Source organism: Equus caballus, chromosome 10 (assembly GCF_041296265.1).
Source record: "Equus caballus isolate H_3958 breed thoroughbred chromosome 10, TB-T2T, whole genome shotgun sequence".
NCBI classification, from domain to species: domain Eukaryota; kingdom Metazoa; phylum Chordata; class Mammalia; order Perissodactyla; family Equidae; genus Equus; species Equus caballus.
Genome location: NC_091693.1, coordinates 58,907,892 through 58,925,013, shown reverse-complemented (window position 1 = coordinate 58,925,013; position 17,122 = coordinate 58,907,892). Strand labels below are relative to the sequence as shown.

At 35.3% G+C, this 17,122-nt stretch overlaps 1 protein-coding gene across 1 annotated transcript in view; it reads left to right on the top strand.

Moving 5' to 3' along the window:
• ASCC3 (activating signal cointegrator 1 complex subunit 3) overlaps window positions 1-17,122 on the top strand; it is a 336,776-nt gene that overhangs the window by 296,223 nt on the left and 23,431 nt on the right. The window contains exon 37 of the mRNA XM_001915668.6: window positions 12,412-12,636. Coding sequence (XP_001915703.3) covers window positions 12,412-12,636 — 225 coding nt within the window. The remainder of the gene's footprint in view (window positions 1-12,411; window positions 12,637-17,122) is intronic.

The following is a 17,122-nucleotide window of genomic DNA, read 5'->3' as shown; positions in this document are numbered from 1 at the left end:
ACCATACACAAAAATTAACTCTAAATTTACCACAGCCCTAAATGTAGGGGCTAAAACTATAATACTCTTAGAAGAAAATATAGGTATAAATTTTCCTCACCTTAGGTTAGGCCATGAATTTTCAGATAAAACACCAAAAGTGCAAGCAACAAAAGAAAAACGAAGATAAATTGAACTTCTTCAAAAAAGCTCTTGTGCTGCAAATGATATCATCAAGAAAGTGAAAAGATAGCCCACCAAATAGAAAAAAGTATTTGCAGATCATATATCTGATAAAGGACTTGTATCCAGAATGTATCAAGAATTTTTTTATCTCAATACTAAAAAGATAAATGGCTCAATTTAAAAATGGGCAAAGGATCTGAATAGACATTTCTCCAGAGAAGATATACAAATGGCTGATAAGCACATAAAAAGATGCTTAACATGATTAGTTATTAGGGAGATGAGAATCAAAACCACAAGGAGATACCACTTAATACATACAAAGATGGTTACAATCAAAAAGACAAACAATAGGGGCCGGCCCCGTGGCCGAGTGGTTCAGTTCGCGCGCTCCGCTGCGGCGGCCCAGGGTTCAGATCCTGGGTGCGGACATGGCACCACTCATCAGGCCACATTGAGGCAGCGTCCCATATGCCACAACTAGAAGGACCTGCAACTAAGATATACAACTATGTACCAGGGGGGATTTGGGGAGATAAAGCAGGAAAAAAAAAAAAAAAAAGATTGGCCACAGTTGTTAGCTCAGGTGCCAATCTTTAAAAAAAAAAAAGACAAACAATAACAAATGTTGGTGAGGATATGGAGAAATTGAGACCCTCATTGCTGGTGGGAATATAAAGTGATGCAGCCACTTTGGAAAAATTATTCCTCAAGATGTCAAGTACAATTACCGTGTGGCACACCAGTTTCACTCCTAGGTTTATGCCCAGATGGATTGAAACGTGTCCAGACAAAAACTGGTACACAAATGTTCATAATACCCAGAAAGTGGAAAGAGCCCAACTATCCATTAACTAATGAATAGATAAATGAAATGTGATAAATCCATAGAATGGATAACAGTTGATTCTCACAAGCTGTCTCTAATACTCCATTGGTTCTCCCCCTCTTAACTCTCTTGTTATAGAATTTTCTCAGTAGTTCTCTTGATATGGTTTCTTAGAAACCTAAAAATAACTTTTTTAACTCAAAAAAATGCGCTTCTAAATATATATAGGTCGTCCTTAGTCTAGAGAGAAGAAACCTCTTTGTTTGATTTTACCACACTCCTCAACTAAACATCTTATTTCCTTTCTCCTACTCACTGCCAAAATAAAAAATGAGATCTCAACCTGCTATCTCTATTTCTTTTTCGTCCATTCATTCGTAACTTCCTGTCACCTGGATTACTGTTGTTCAGAATTTTTAGAGGTTCCCAGTGTTCTCCTAATTACCCACTGTTACAGTCTTTTCTTAGTACTCATTCTCTTCGATCTTTTTATAGCATTTGACAACATTGTTTACTTCTTCATACTTTCTTCACCCTTAAAAGTGCACTTTACATCTTACTCAGCTCTTTTTCTTATGGCTTGACACTGCCTCCCCTTCCTGTGCCTGCCTCCAGTTGTTCTTCAACTTTTTTTCTTGGTTATCTGCTTTTCTATGTATTCACCTTCCCAGGTCACACACAATTATAGTTTAAAATACCAGCTTTAAATAGATGTATGTCATAACAGTCACCAGTCTCGACATGCTTGTGAACTACAGTTCCACACTTATGCTGGCTCAGTGGACATTCCCACTTCATTTTCCCTCTGTGACCCAAACTCAGAATGTGTCAGTCCTGGTCTTCATTATTGCCGGAAGACTGATTATTCCTGTCATTGTTTTGTCTATCAGTTGTACTTGCATTCTTTCATACTCTCAAGATGAATTACTTCGAGTAATCCTTGGCTCTTTCTTTTCTCCTCCCCAACTCCTCATATTAAACCAATTATCAAGACTGTTCAGACCTTCCTTTATAGTTTTTTTCTCAAGTTTCTGCCTTCTTTAAAAAAATGTTCACTCTTCAGCTTCCGTCTGGGTTCTTATCACCCCTTTCCTAAATGATTGTGCTAAACAGTCACCTAAGTGATTCTCCCACTTTAGTTTCTCTCTCCTCTTTAATTCACCCAACTCATCCCTGCCAATTTATCTGTTTTAAAACACCATCTGTTGGACTGGCCTGGTGGCACAGTGGTTAAGTTCACATGTTCCACTTCGGCAGCCCAGGGTTCACCAGTTTGGATCCCGGGCACAGACCTACGCTCTGCTTGTCAAGCCATGCTGTGGCAGGTGTCCCACATAAAAAGTAGAGGAAGATGGGCACAGATGTTAGCTCAGGGCCAGTCTTCCTCAGCAAAAAGAGGAGGATTGGTGGCAGATGTTAGCTCAGGGCTAATCTTCCTCACAAAAACAAAACCAAACAAAAGAACACCATTTGTATCATTTCTGCCTTCCAAAATCTAAAATTATGTACATAATAAGGCATTATTTCCTGAACCTGGCTGTCAAGACCCTCTGCAGTCTTCCTTTTTTACCTACACCTTCCATTAGACTCTTACAGATCCACCCTCACTTCTCCTGATTAACCATCTTACTTTTACCTTTGAACATGCTGCATGTACACTCAGCTTCACGCCTTTGCTATGATTCCCACCTGGAAATGTGTCTAACATTCATCCATCCATCTTGGCTCAGCTACCTCTTAAAATATTTACTAATTCACACTTGTTGACTACTACTTTTTCTAAATTCATGACACCAATGTTTGTTTCATTAATTTGTCAATCACTCCCGTATTATCTTGTGATATTTCTTGTATATCAGTCTATTTTGATATTTCACTTTTAGATTTATTTAACTTTTCGTGTATGTATGTATTAACTCTTGGAAGAAAAATATTCAGTAGTTATTAAATAGATTAGAATGTTTTAATGTTTCTACTTTGGGTTTTTCTTTTTCATTTATTTTATGTTTGAATGTAATCTCATAGCCTATAGAAATGCAAATTATAAAGGAAGTCATCCTAATAAATATGTGAAGTTTTAAAGGCAGAAGCAAGGTGGTAAGAAAATATTTGTTTAGCTTTTAAAGGTAGAATGCAGAGTGTGACATTTAACAATAGACTTATTATATGTGGCTACTAATCTTGGTTATCCCCTTTAGGATTCAAACCTGATAGCATCAAGATTTTTATTTCTTAAAAGGAAAATATCTAAACATTGTTAAGCTATAAGGCATTTTTATTATATCCTTGAAAACTGAGGAATTTTTTTTCAAGTTTCATCAAAGAGCAATTTTTTGAGGACTTAGCTATAAATCCTGGAAAATAGAAGTTTCTGATGGAATTCTTACCACTGAAATTATTTTAAGTACAACAGACCTGCTGGTACCCACTATTATAAGACCCCTTAAAATCCAGCTGTCAACCAGGTGGTCATTCTTGCAATGGAAAGAATAAGGTATTATTTCTTGTTCATATTTGTTTTTGGCAAATGATTCGGTGCTTGCCCTAATTGGTTGAAGGCCAACCATATGTCCATAAGTTTGAGACATTGATACAAATCAGACACATATACTCACATAATCCCTGAAAGGAAACATACATAGATCTATGAGTAATTACAATTATATCAGTATTTACATTTTTGCCATCTGCATATAATAAAATTATTTTGATGCTTTTAGCAAAGCAAATTGTATGCACATTGGAAAAAATATTTTATTATTGCTTAATTACCTAGATCTTAGTTTTATCATTTTCCAAAAAGTGTTTTATAACCAAGGGCTCTTTTTTTCCTTTTTCCCTTTAACCTGGAATGTTACTAATTTCACCCCTAGTATACCTTTCTCTGAATTTTGAGGTCATTATAAATTCCATGTAAGTTTAGTTTACGGCAGTCTTTTATTTTGGAGATACACTTTACTCAGTATAGTAGTATATGATTTATTCAGTTTGAGTAGATAATTTTTATAAAAGCACAAATCATGTGTTAGAAACAATACTAATTATATATACTATTTGATTTTAAAAATGTTATATTACACTTAATTTTTTAATAGATTAATGATTAAATAAAATGTAATCTGAAGTAATAAAGATAAAAATATGAGGCATAGTTTCTTATCCCTTAATATATCTGAACCTGGCTTGGTAAATGCTAGATTATTTTTCAAATATTATTATAAAATATATAATATACAATTAGTTTAGTTCTTCTGAAGGGCACAGAAATTAAACAGGGTTCCTATTAGGGAAATTTACTGAAATGCTTTTTCTACAGCTTCAGTGGCCAAAAGACAGCACTGGAATGTGAGAAACTAATTTTGGTTTGTTGTAACGCCTCAGAATGTTACAAATTAATCAAGTGCTACTTAAAGTCTAGAACTCATTAACTTTCTAAGTTTTACTTTTCCCATAACAGAGATTAAGTTATAGCCAAGGCTTCTTTAGTCTCTCACATTGATCAGGTTGCCATCCCCACTGCACACGTGCCCTCTCATCTGCTCCTTAGTGAGTTCAGCGTGGGCAGTGAGGTGTGCAGCGACATAAAAGCACTAGTTTACTGTTACGTCATGCTTACGCGAGACCAAGCATGAACCCGTCCTGGCCGTTTCTTACCCCGGTAGTTTGCTTAGGTAAAGCAGAATCTTATAGTTACTGCCCCTGTTCTTGGGAGAACAAACAAGTTAGTGATATAGTGGTGTGAATAGACCATTCTGTCAGAGTGTATATCCCCAGTAAACTAAGATCAGTGTAAATATGCGGGCAAAACATAGTAGCATATATACCTATGTATTTTTTTTTATTTTTTACCTTATGTGCAGTAGCTGAGTTTATGGCATTTGTAGAACAGAGTGAGGTTTGTAATGAAAAGGGAAACAAAATGAAAACTATTGAGTGAACAGCAGGGCCCATTTCATGTGATTATGGAAGATGTTTCTTTATTCTATTTTTTCTTTTGCAATCTAAAAACAGTAGCAGGGGGTTGCAAGCAGAGTTCATCATAGGTTGTCAATCACTGTCATTTAACATTTGCAAGGGAAGACGTCTTTATTCAAGGACAGCTGGGCAAATCAGAGACATAGATTTGCAGTTAGTAGCCTGTCCAGCCCGCACTAAATAAACAAGGACAGGGCAGACAAACCAGCCTCTCACATAAAAATATAATGGACTCCACTGACCTTGCTGCCCTCCATTCAGCTTCAATCCCAGTTGCATAAAAGCTTCACTGCCCACTTTCAATTTCCTTTAATTACCTACATGATGTAGATAAGAAAATGAACCTCACTTAGACTCAGTGATCACACACAGGAAATTAACTAGACAAGTTGTTTAAAATTAGAGGAGTAATTTGGGAGTAAATAGACTGTCCTGCTGAGGAAGAAGTGGCTAGAAAGGGGCTCGTTTCCTTGTTTGTTTGTAAGTGGGGATTTTGATTATTTTACTAGCTCTCTCTGCTGATCCTGGGGTTGCTGCTTTTCTAATTAATCTAAACTAAATAAAGCATCTCCTTTGTAAGTATTCTGAAATATCCAGAATAAAATACTTGAAGGAGGTAGGAGCTAAGTAAAGTGGTGAAGCAAACGTCACATTCTAAGGAGCTTAGAAAAATTGTGAGCTGGAATTCCAGGAATAAACGATCGTGGTTTTCACACGAGGGTCTGGTAGAGCAATGGGGGATTAAATAGCAGTTGTCTTCATTCATTCTTCATTTTAAATTGCTTCTTGAGTCCATAATCAAACCAAAAAGAAAAATTTTAAATGCTAATATTTTTTATTCTAATTGATATAAAAATCGTTATTTTCTGTTTCATTCTTGTGTTCATAGCACTTGAGTTTTAACTAGAAAACACTGCAGGATTTCATAGTAATATAACAATCCATAATACTTTTTCTTCAGAGAAGTTGCACCAGGTGTGTAATATAAATGATTTGGTTTTTTTCCCTGTCTTTCCACAGTATTTTGAGTTGGTTCACTGAGGTACACCGAAAAGAGCATATTTCCTTATCACACGATGTGCTTTTGTGAACATTTAATTCATATGGATTTAAAAGAAACCTAATTGGAGATTGGAGACTAAAGCCTGCAGTATCAGATCTGCAGTTCAAGAGGATACAATTCCTGAATATTTTATCTTTAATTTGATTGTCTCTTGTATTACAACAACGTTATCTTTTAAACAGCCAATATTTTCTGTAACACAATGACGTAAAAAGTGTATGATTACTTGGATGAAATGAATGTGCCGCTAGTAAAGCATTAGTAAAAAAAAAAATCTTTTTTCTTTGAATAATATTTAAGATTCAATGTCATTTTAGGTAGTGAAGTATATTTACCTAATTGTAAACAAAGATTTACAGCTGCAAACTGTAGAACAAAACTCAAATAATTGAATCTTAAACCTCAGTTAACATCTTGTATGGTGTCAGATGTGGGGATTATTATAATAATGATAATGCCTAACATTTTATACCAAGTCTGACAGTGTTTAAGTGTTTCATAAACACTATCACATTGAATCCTCCCACCAAACGCCAATTGAAGATAAGGAATTTGGGACTTAGGGAGGTTCAGTTACTCTCAGAAGGTCACATAGCTTGTAAATGGCAGAGCTGAAAATCCACCTGTTGTATCAATTCCCAGATCCACTATTCCCTCTCCCACCTCACACCATGCCATACCACCCTCGTGATCGCTAACATTTCTAAAGAGATGAATTATTACGACGTTCTTTGGATTCCCCTTTAATTCAAACACTGGAAGCAGAAAAGGAGGGCTCCTCAAAGGAAGTAATAGCTTTTGCTGAGACCTCAGTTAATTATGGATAATTTTTAACTGTGGAAACTATTATTGATTTGATATTTTATAAACTTTCATAAATCAAATATCAACTCCTTTGAAGATCTCAAAAACCTGTGTCAAATTTAATAATGAAAAAGATGTTACTTATCAAAAGCATATATTAAGTAATAAATTCTATATAGACATTCTAGAGAGTGTGTCCCTGTAATGACTCAGTGTTTCTTTTTTTCAATTCAAGTTTGAACCTTAACCTATCATTCCTCCCTTCTTTATCTAAAAAAATAGTTTTTTACTCTCTTTCGACTCAGTCATAACCTCCTCAAAGGTACCCTCCCTCACTCTGTTACAATTTGTAACTCTCCCTCCTTATACTTGTCCAGTTGTCATTTTACTTTTATTCATGGTCAATTTGGATTTGAGGTCTGGCTCCCCAGCTTGACTGTAAATCTTCATGAGAATAGGGGCTGATGTGTCTGCTTTTGTTCACCATTGCAGACCCAGCAATAATATGTGTGGAATAATATTTGGTAAACGAATGACTCAGCGTACTCAGACCTTGTCCATTGTGGTTATTAAAATACTTTTAATTTTTATTAAAGTGTATAGTTTTCCACAGAGAGATTAAGGAACCTTAGTATAGAAAGATCGCTTTGTGCACTGCGAAATTTTTCATGCACTGAATTAAATTTTTTAGTAAGGTCACTGTCTTCGGGTAATCTACATTAAAGATCCCATGGCCCCCTTGTTAGACTTAGAAGGATCTCTCTACTGCAGAGCATTTTTTCCAACCTAAAATGTACTCAGCTGTGAGCAGACTCATCTGATACTGATACTGCTGGCAGTGAGCAAATTCACAATCCTAGTGAAGCAGGGGATTAAAGCAATAAATCGGGTAATTCAAGCAGAATTGGCATGGTTTGGAGAACAGTGGAGTCCCATCTTACATGGAGTTTAGATTCTAAAGCAGAGCAAATAAAACGAAAAGCACTAATGATCAAATTTACTTGAAAATAACCCCAAGAGTACAATAAGCATGATTGTGAGTAGTCAGCCCTCTTCAGATGTGCTGCTTCTCAGGGAGGTCAACACCACTAGTTTTCCTCCAGCCGTGGAGCAGATCGTAGCTTCTTTAGGGCCGAATGAAGTAGTTGGCTTGCATTTTAGAAGTCACGTTTTATGAAAAATGTGCATCCTTGGATATAGAATCACACATCACAGAAAAACATTTATACTTTCAGAGCTATTTGGGAACTAAGACTGGGGAATGCCCAGTTTATATTGTTGCCTCCGAGTCAGTCTCTCTCTCCCTGTCTTTCAGTGTGGGAAGGGGATATATAAGGCTTCTTATCAAATTTGAGTAGGATTGTACTGAGAGAAGTGGATTACTTAGGTAATACTATTAGTGCCTTCAGCCGAATTCTTACTTTCCTTATATTTTTTTATTTTAATTGAATTTTTCATATAATTTGTAAGTCTAATCCTGTTTCCTATGTATTCAGGACCTGAAGAATCAGTTCAGTTTGCGGTATTAAAATAGCGATTCGATTTTCTTCTGGTGAAAGATCAGAAGTTGTATTTCATGAACAGTAGATAGAAATCTAAATAGGAATAAATTTTTAGACTTTGAAACAGACTTGCAGTTGATTTCTTCTCCCTTCACCTCCACCTAGCTCTCTGGATTATCGGCATCTCTTTAAGTGTGTTTTGCATACTTGACAGAAAGCTCCCGCTCACTGAGTGTTCCCAACTTCTCTGCTATTAATAGCATCATCATTCTCCACATCCCTGAGGCTTAAACCTTAGACCTCTCCTTATCTGTCTTTATGGATCTGCTTGTGCTATTTTCTCTGTCTGGAATGCAGGGAATCTCTCTCCCTCTCTCTTCTTCTGCGAATTGTGCTAAGCCTAGAACAAACACTCTCTCTTTTGGGAAACTTTTGAACACATCCAATTCACTCCAGTACGCTTTTCTGAATAAGAGTAATCTATTCTACACTTAAAATAATTATTTATATAAATTATTTCTTCCAATGTCATTTTAATTTTCTTGAAGAAAAAGATCATGTTTTAGATTTCTGAACCATCTTCTTCCTTATCTCCTGTTTCATTTTTCTCAAGCCATTTGGCAAGTCTGGGATAGCTGGTCAGTTACTGATAGGAATCTGGAGCCCAGATAATAGATTGAGATGGGTCAGTCATCTGGTGACTGCTTCAGTCCTGAAATTCACCTGAAATCAGAAATAATAGCATTATCATATATAACTGGTCATTCTTTTTTGGCAGATGACTGCAGAGAGAACACAAAATAGCTGAAACGACAAACAAAAAGAAAACCACTATGGCACACAGGGGCAAAACGTTATTAACTGCAACGTGTCAGCATACGCTTCTTACATAAGGCAGTCCAAAAGGGTGAAGAGTGTTCAAAATAGCCTAAAATAGCTGTGATATTTCTTAGTATTGCAAAACAAAGTAAAACAGTGGACGTAATTTAATAATATTTTTCCAGTTCAGTTAAACAGAATGGTTCAAATATTCATTTAAGATATTGTTTTCAGCGTACTATATTAAATCAATTGAAATTATTTTTAGACAACATTTTTTAGTCTTTTGGACTCACCCTTTTCCCTCCCACTGTAGGGCCTTTGCGTATACTCTTCCTAGACAGCTCTTCACTTTTCTTTCCACCTGGTTAATACCTGCTCATCTTCTATCTTAGCTTATCTGCCTTTTTCTTCAGGAAGCCTCTATGACTTTTCTAACTTGATCTAATTTCTTTGATAAACTGTCTCATGCTTCCGTGTATTTCTTCTTCATAGCACTTGTCACCATATCAAGTTTGCATTTATTTATATGATTGAATATAATGTCTATCTCCCTCATGAGGTAGATATTCAACAAGTATTTGTTTAAATGAATTTATTCCATTCAATTTTTGAAATAGGAATTTGTTAATATAATGATGAATTTTTATCATAAGGATATAACTATCATCATTGCCCTTTTTTTTAAGTACTCTTGTAGTATATTCTTAGCATACAGTAAAGGCACAAGTTTCTGAAATTGTTAATGAAGTAAGAAAAGATGAGGACATACTATACGTAGAGAGTAGAATACTCAAATTGTTTCACATTACTGAATTTGAATTCCAAATAATAAAATCTTAAGGGGTTCTGTCAGAGAATCCTATTTCGTGGGCAAGAATCCTATGCCTGTCAAATGCAAATCACAGTTATCTTGTACCCCTCTCTGAGTAGGTACTCCCTGCTTTAATTCCCATCCCTCCCACTCTGACCCCTTCCCCAGATAACCACCTGTCTGTTTCTGTTGCTATAGATTAGTTTGCATTTTCTAGAGTATTATATAAATGAAATCCTAAAGTATGTACCCTTTTTTTGGTCTGGCTTCTTTCACTCAGCATAATTATTTTGAGACTCATCCATGTTATGGTGAGTATCAGTAGTTCATTCTTTTTATTGCTGAGTAGAATCCCATTGTATGGATATAACACAATTTGTTTATCCCTTTGCTTGTTGATGGACATGGTTTTTCCAGTTTACTTGATAAGTCTTTGTGTGGACATATGCTTTCTTTTCTCTTGGGTAAATCCATAGGAATGGAATGGCTGGATCACATGGTAGTGGTGTGTTTAATTTTTGAGAAAATGTGAAACTGTTTTCCAAAGGGACCATAACATTTTACATTCCCACCAGCTGTGTATGAAAGTTCCAGTTTTTCTACATCTTTGCCAATACTTGGTATGTCAGCCATTTAAATTTTGGCCATTCTAGTTCTTATTTTCCTAATAGCTAATAATATTGCACATCTTTATATAAAGTATCTGTTAAAATCTTTGCCCATTTTTTCATGGGCTCTTTTCCCACTTTGAGTTTTAAGAGTTTGTATAGTCTAGATATAAGTCCTATATTAGATATATGCTTTTCAGATGCTTCCAGTCTGTGGTCTATATTTTCATTCCCTTAATGCCTTTTTAAGAACAGAAGTGTTTTATTTTGATGAAGCTCAATTGATCAATTTTATCTCTTATAGATCATGCTTTAAGTTATCCTATAAAAAAAAATCTTTTCCTAACCCTAGGTAACAAAAGTGTTCTCCTATTTTCTTCTGGAAGTTTTATAGTTTTAGATTTTATATTTAGGTCTATGATACATTTGAGTGAATTTTTGTATACAGTGTTCGATAGGGATCAAAGTGTTTTCTTTGTTTTTTTGGTGTAGATACCCAATTATTCATTTCTTGAAAAGTCTGTTCTTTCTCCACTAATTTGTCTTTGAGCCTTTGTCACAAATTGGTTGTCCATGTATGTATGGGTTTATTTCTAGACTCTTTATTCTATTCCAATACAACCCTTTTTTGATTAATGCAGCTTTGTGTTAAGTATTGAGATCAGGTAGTTCTAGCTTTTCGGCTTTGTTCTTTTTTAGAGTTCTTTTAGCTAGTCTAGTCCTTTGCATTTTCATATGAATTTTAGAATCAACTTGTTAATTTTTACCAAAGGGGAAAACAAAGTCTGCTGTGGTTTTGATTGGGATTGTATTAAATCTATAGATCAATCTCTCTCCATTTAGTTAGGTTTTTTTGCAACAAATTGACCCAATTTTTGTTGGTCTGACAAAGTCTTCATTTCTCTTTCACTTTTGAGGGGTGATTTTACTGGGTGCAGAATTCCGGGTTGGTTGCAGCTTCTGTTTCTTGTCCACACTGATCCTTCAACAATTCATCAATTACAGATCTGTTTTCTTACTCTTGCCCTGGTGCCCTTAGCAGTTTCTGCTCTTGAGTCTCTGCTCCAGCTGCCAGCTGTGACTCCCTGTGTTCACCTGTCTCCAGTCTTGGGGGTAGCAGTTTGCCCTGTGTCCTCCCCTCTCTTATGGATCCAAGAAGAGTTGTTGATCTTTCAGTCTGTTCAGCTGTTTACTTGTTGTTGAAAGCCACATAGTGGCTTTCAAGCTCCTTACATGTGTAGCTGGAAACCCTCAATTTTGAATCACTTTATTTTAATCTAATTTATTACAATAAATTTTTACCAATCCTATCCTCATCTCCTCTTCCCCCAGCCCTGCCTTATTTCTTCCACTCATCCTATAGATCTTAATTTAAATATCACGTTTTCCAAGAAGTTTTCCCTGACCCTCTAAAATAAGTAGGTCTTCAAACTAAATGTCTCTTAGCACCCTGTACTTACCTTATCAGAGCATTCATTACATTTTGTAGAACTTGCTTGTTCCTGGTGAACTCTCAGTTTCAGGTTCACTGCTGTGGCCCCAGAGTCAGGCATAGCGTGTGATGCCCAGGAAGTCCTCCGTTATTTTTGTTGACTGTATAAATAAGAAGAGCTTTCATAAATTTCAGATATATTGTACATTACTAGCTTTTGCTTATGTATTAATAATAGTATTGAACAAAGCAAAATTCTAAGGGGCATGGTTGTTTGTCTTGTGTTTTTTCTAAACCATGTTTTAAACGCCAGTAGTTAAAGCTAAGAAGTACATTAATTATTATATTTTTATTCTAGCACATTATTAAATATATTGATGGGGGATTTTTTTTTTTTCAGGATGCAGAAGAATACACAGATTTGCCAGTAAGACACAATGAAGATCACATGAATAGTGAACTGGCAAAATGTCTTCCCTTTGAATCAAATCCTCATTCATTTGACAGCCCTCATACCAAAGCCCATCTCCTACTCCAGGCCCATCTCAGCCGAACCATGCTGCCCTGCCCAGACTATGACACTGACACGAAGACAGTCTTGGACCAAGCACTCAGAGTATGTCAGGTATGAAAGTCCTTTCTACTACCTATGTTTTCTCCCATCATTTCTGGTTTGTTTGGGTTCTTTCCTATTGGGATAAAATATACTTGCATCTTAAAAATTTTATTGACTCTTTGTTGAGAAAAACCTGGTGAATCAAATCAAGCATTTTCAAAGGAAAAAGAAATATAAATACAGTAAGATGACAATTTCAGTCATCCATTTAATCAAATTTATTGAAAGTAAACTAAGTGCCAGGTACGTTTCTAGCACTGAACTATAGCAGTGAGCAAGACAGAAGAGTCCCTGCTGTTGGGGACTTGCACTCGAGATGGAGAAGACAGACCATTAAAAATATAAGTCTAGAGGTGATAACTGCTATTTTAAAAAGATGAAGTATAGTAAAGGAAACAAAGAAAGATGGAAGGTGCCATTTTGCACTATTTTTTTAATGTGATATTTAGGGACTATCTTGCTTATAAGGTGACATTTAAGAACGAATTGAAGGAAGGGAGTGAGCCATGGGATTATCTGGGGCAGTGTATTCCAAAACTGAGAAAAACTAGTGCCAAGACTCTCATGTAGGAACTTACTTGGTATATTTAAAGAAAATCAAGAAGGCCATTGTAAAAAGGATGGGAAAAGGTGATTAGAAATGAAGTCAGAGAGGAGTAGGTATTGAGATTATAGAGAAAATGGGGTCGGGTCATGTAGGGAGTTTGTAACCCATGGTAAGGATTTTGGATTTTACTCTGAATGAGAAGGAAGCAACTAGAACAGTGGTTCACTCATGGTTATGTTGGTTATATATATGAATATTTCCCGCATCAATTAAAACACAGAAATTCTCCAATATTTATTACTTCACTTAAAAATAATAATAAGCCCATTATGTTAATATAAGTAACATGATTTCTCAGGAAAAATATCTATTCTTCAAAACAATAAAAAATTAGTAAGAGGGCCAGCCCCAGTGGCCTAGTGGTTAAGTTTGGCACCCTTCACTTCGGTGGCCTGGTTTCAGTTCTAGGTGTGGAGCTACACCACTCCATTAGCGACCATGCTGTGCTGGCGGCCCACATACTAACAAATAGAGGAAGATTGGCACAGGTGTTAGCTCACGGCAAATCTTCCTTAGGAAAAAAAAAATTAGTGAGAAGTGTGGCATTGTTTTACATTTTTGCAAATATCTTTAGTGTCTAACTTAATAGAAGTCAGCTAGATTCATATATCTCCTTTTGCAACCATTCTGTTATAATGTGATGTTTTAGTTGAGATATGTGAAGAATCCTCACAGAGATTTGTAGTTTGAAAAGGTTTTGTAGCCTTTTCAGATAATTATGGATATACTTCTTTGATGCTACACAAAAATTTGACATGTGGTGTTTCTTGAAAGTTAATTGCAATATGGAATCTGAAACTGTATCAGTGAACTTTTCATGCCTTAAATACTTTAGGTCTAGGCAAAAAATGATGGCGGCTGGACCAGGTGGATATGAGTGAGATTGCTGAGAATTGGTTAGATTCTGTATATTTTTTTAAGTAGAACAGAATCTGCTAATGTGTTGGACAAAGGTTTTTAGGGAAAGTGAGAAGCCAACGATGATTCCATGGCTTTTCTGTAGAGCCAGAAGGATGGAGCTGCCATTTCCTGGGAGATGATTGTGAGAAGATCAGGACAGGGGGACACACCTAAAGGACTGAGATTATGAGAGATTTTGATTTTCTACATTATATGCTTTTTGGACGTTTCTCTATTAAAAAACAATTTTTTAAATTTTCAAAAGACTTATGGTGTTTTTAAAGATAGAGTAAATGAATCTGTGAAGATATATGTACAAAAACCTCCATTATGGCATAGTTTACAAAATTAAAGACTTGGAAATAACCTAAGTATCTTTCAGGTTATAAATCTTTCAAAATATTAAAATTCCATTTGTGAATTCTACATCTGTGTAGACTATCTGTATCTATATGCTAAAATATACCTAGAGAGAAGATCCAGAATAGTGTCCACCAAAAGATTAACAGAAGCCACTTCTGTGTAGCAAGATTTTAGGAGATTTTTAATTTCCTCTTTATGCTTTTCTAAAATCTTTGAATGTTTTTAAATGAACTTCTAACATTTTTATTTTCAGAAAAAAACTAATTTTATTATTTAAAAGAGTAGGGGTGTTTTATAAAATAGAGCAAATATAAACAATCAGGAATTAGAAGGGAAGTAAGGCTGTAATAAACACATAAATTTTTTTGACCCCCTTTTGTAACTAACACGCAGCTTACCTCTCTAGAAGGATGGTTTGCCACTCTTTGTTAGTCACACTTTATAAACAAAGGTTAAAGTTCCTAAAGTTTTAGCTGTGGCCGTGAATGCTCATTTGTGTTTCCTATACCTGTTTTTTTTACCCCTCAAACACTGACCTGTTAATGCACCCAGGGGTCAGAAAGGGTTGGAGAGAAGTTGCAGGAGGAATTCAACTTTTATCCTTACAGATATGCTTAGAATGTACATATGTACATCATATGCAAAAATTATAATGTATGATAAACTCATTGATACTTTCTTTTTTTACCCCTAAGTTGATAATGATTCAAAGGCTATATAATAACAGAAATTAATAATTTCCAAAAGAGTCTGTTTCTGAATTTGCCATAGGGGAAAAGATTCAGTCAGGTACTTTGAGCCTCTATTAGATATTTTTATATGGAGTTTTTCGGATCATATTTATATTTCTTGAATGTTGTTTGATCCTTCTAAATGTCATCTAAAGAAAAATAGTTTTCTAATTATAAAAGTAATACACTTCATTGTAGAAAATTTGGAGAAACAGCATATTAAAATTAAAGTCATTTATAGTAATTATATCTTCACCCCCATGAATATGAGGCCTTTTCTTTTTTTAATGAATTTAAAAATTTATTTTTAATGAAAAAATTTAAATTTTTTCCTTTTGAAACAAATTCAGAGTTATGAAAAGTTTGTAAAAATAGTACAATGAAATTTCTATATATCCTTCACCCAGCTTCCCCTAATGTTAACTTTTCACCTCAGTACTGATCTCATCCTAATAACTATCTACAGACCTCATTCAAATTTTGAGTTTGAATTTTGTTCCACTAAGGCCCTTTCTCTGGACCAAGATCCAGTCCTGGATCCCACATTGCATTTAGTTGTCATATCTTCTTGGTCACCTTGTCTTTCATAACCTTGGCACTTTGGAAGAGTACTGGCCAGTTTTTTGTAGAGTTTGTCCCTCAGTTTGGATTTTCCTGATGTTTCCTCAGAATTACGTCGACGTTATATGTTATTGGCAAGAATACCACGGAAGTGATGATTTGTCCTCTCGGTGTATCATATCAGGAGGCTTGTGACATGGATGGGTGTCTTTACTGGTGATGTTAACTTGGTACACTTGGGGTGGTGTCTGCTGGGCTTCTCCACTGTAAAGTTAATTTTTTCCTTTTCTAATTAATAGGTATCTTGTAGGAAGATAACTTTGAGATTTGAGATTATGCAAACACTCCGTTTCTCATCGTACTTTCCTACATCATTTTCAGCACCCATTGGTGGTTTTCGTGTGAAAGTTACTACTACTGTGATTTTCTATTTCCATCATTCCTGGAATTCTGCTATAAAGAACTTTCCCTTCTCCTTCACTGATTTATTTACTTTATTCACTTATTAATTTATATAACTATAGACTTATGAGTGTTTGTTTCATTCTATTGCCTAAAATCTATTGCTATCATTATTTATTTTGCTGCTCAGATTTTCTCCTAGTCAACCACTGCGGCCTCTCACACTGGCTCTGGTATCCCTTTGACATGCCCCATCATTTTTTAATATTATTGCATTCTGGCATCTTGTACTTGCCTTGGCCCTGGAATTGGCCATTTTCCCAGAGAGCCCTGGATCCTTTTATTAGAGAATGGTTTTAGAGACTAAAATCTGGGTGCTTGTTGAACATCGCTACCTAGGTGTCTTTCCCTGTAGGTCCTCTCTGTAGACAAAGCTAGGAAATAGAAGTATGTATATAGAGACATCTACTATATCTATTTGTATATCTACTTATCTGTGTATGTATTTATATATGTGGGTGTTTCAGTGTGTGAAAAACATTTGTATCCATAAAACCATGAGTTCAGTCTAATACCTCCAGTTCCAAACCAACACCAAAGGGTTCATTTTAGTCTTTCCCCTTTTTTATTTATAACTCCTTTCTCCACCTGTGAGAAACATGGCTTCATTAATCAAAACATATTTACATATTTCCTCAATCTTAGCATAGTCCTGTGGTAGTCTTAGAGTTACTAACCCTTTCTCCTACAAAAACAAATTTACTAACTGGAATACAATAGTTGTGTATAATGCTTTTTGTCTTTGGAGACTGAAAGGCTCTCTCTCTTTGTACATTTACACTCATACACACTTGCTGTCTCATTTTCTTCTTTTGCCAACTTTTATCTTGTTATTTTATAACCTTTTTTAATTCAATAATTTATAACTAAG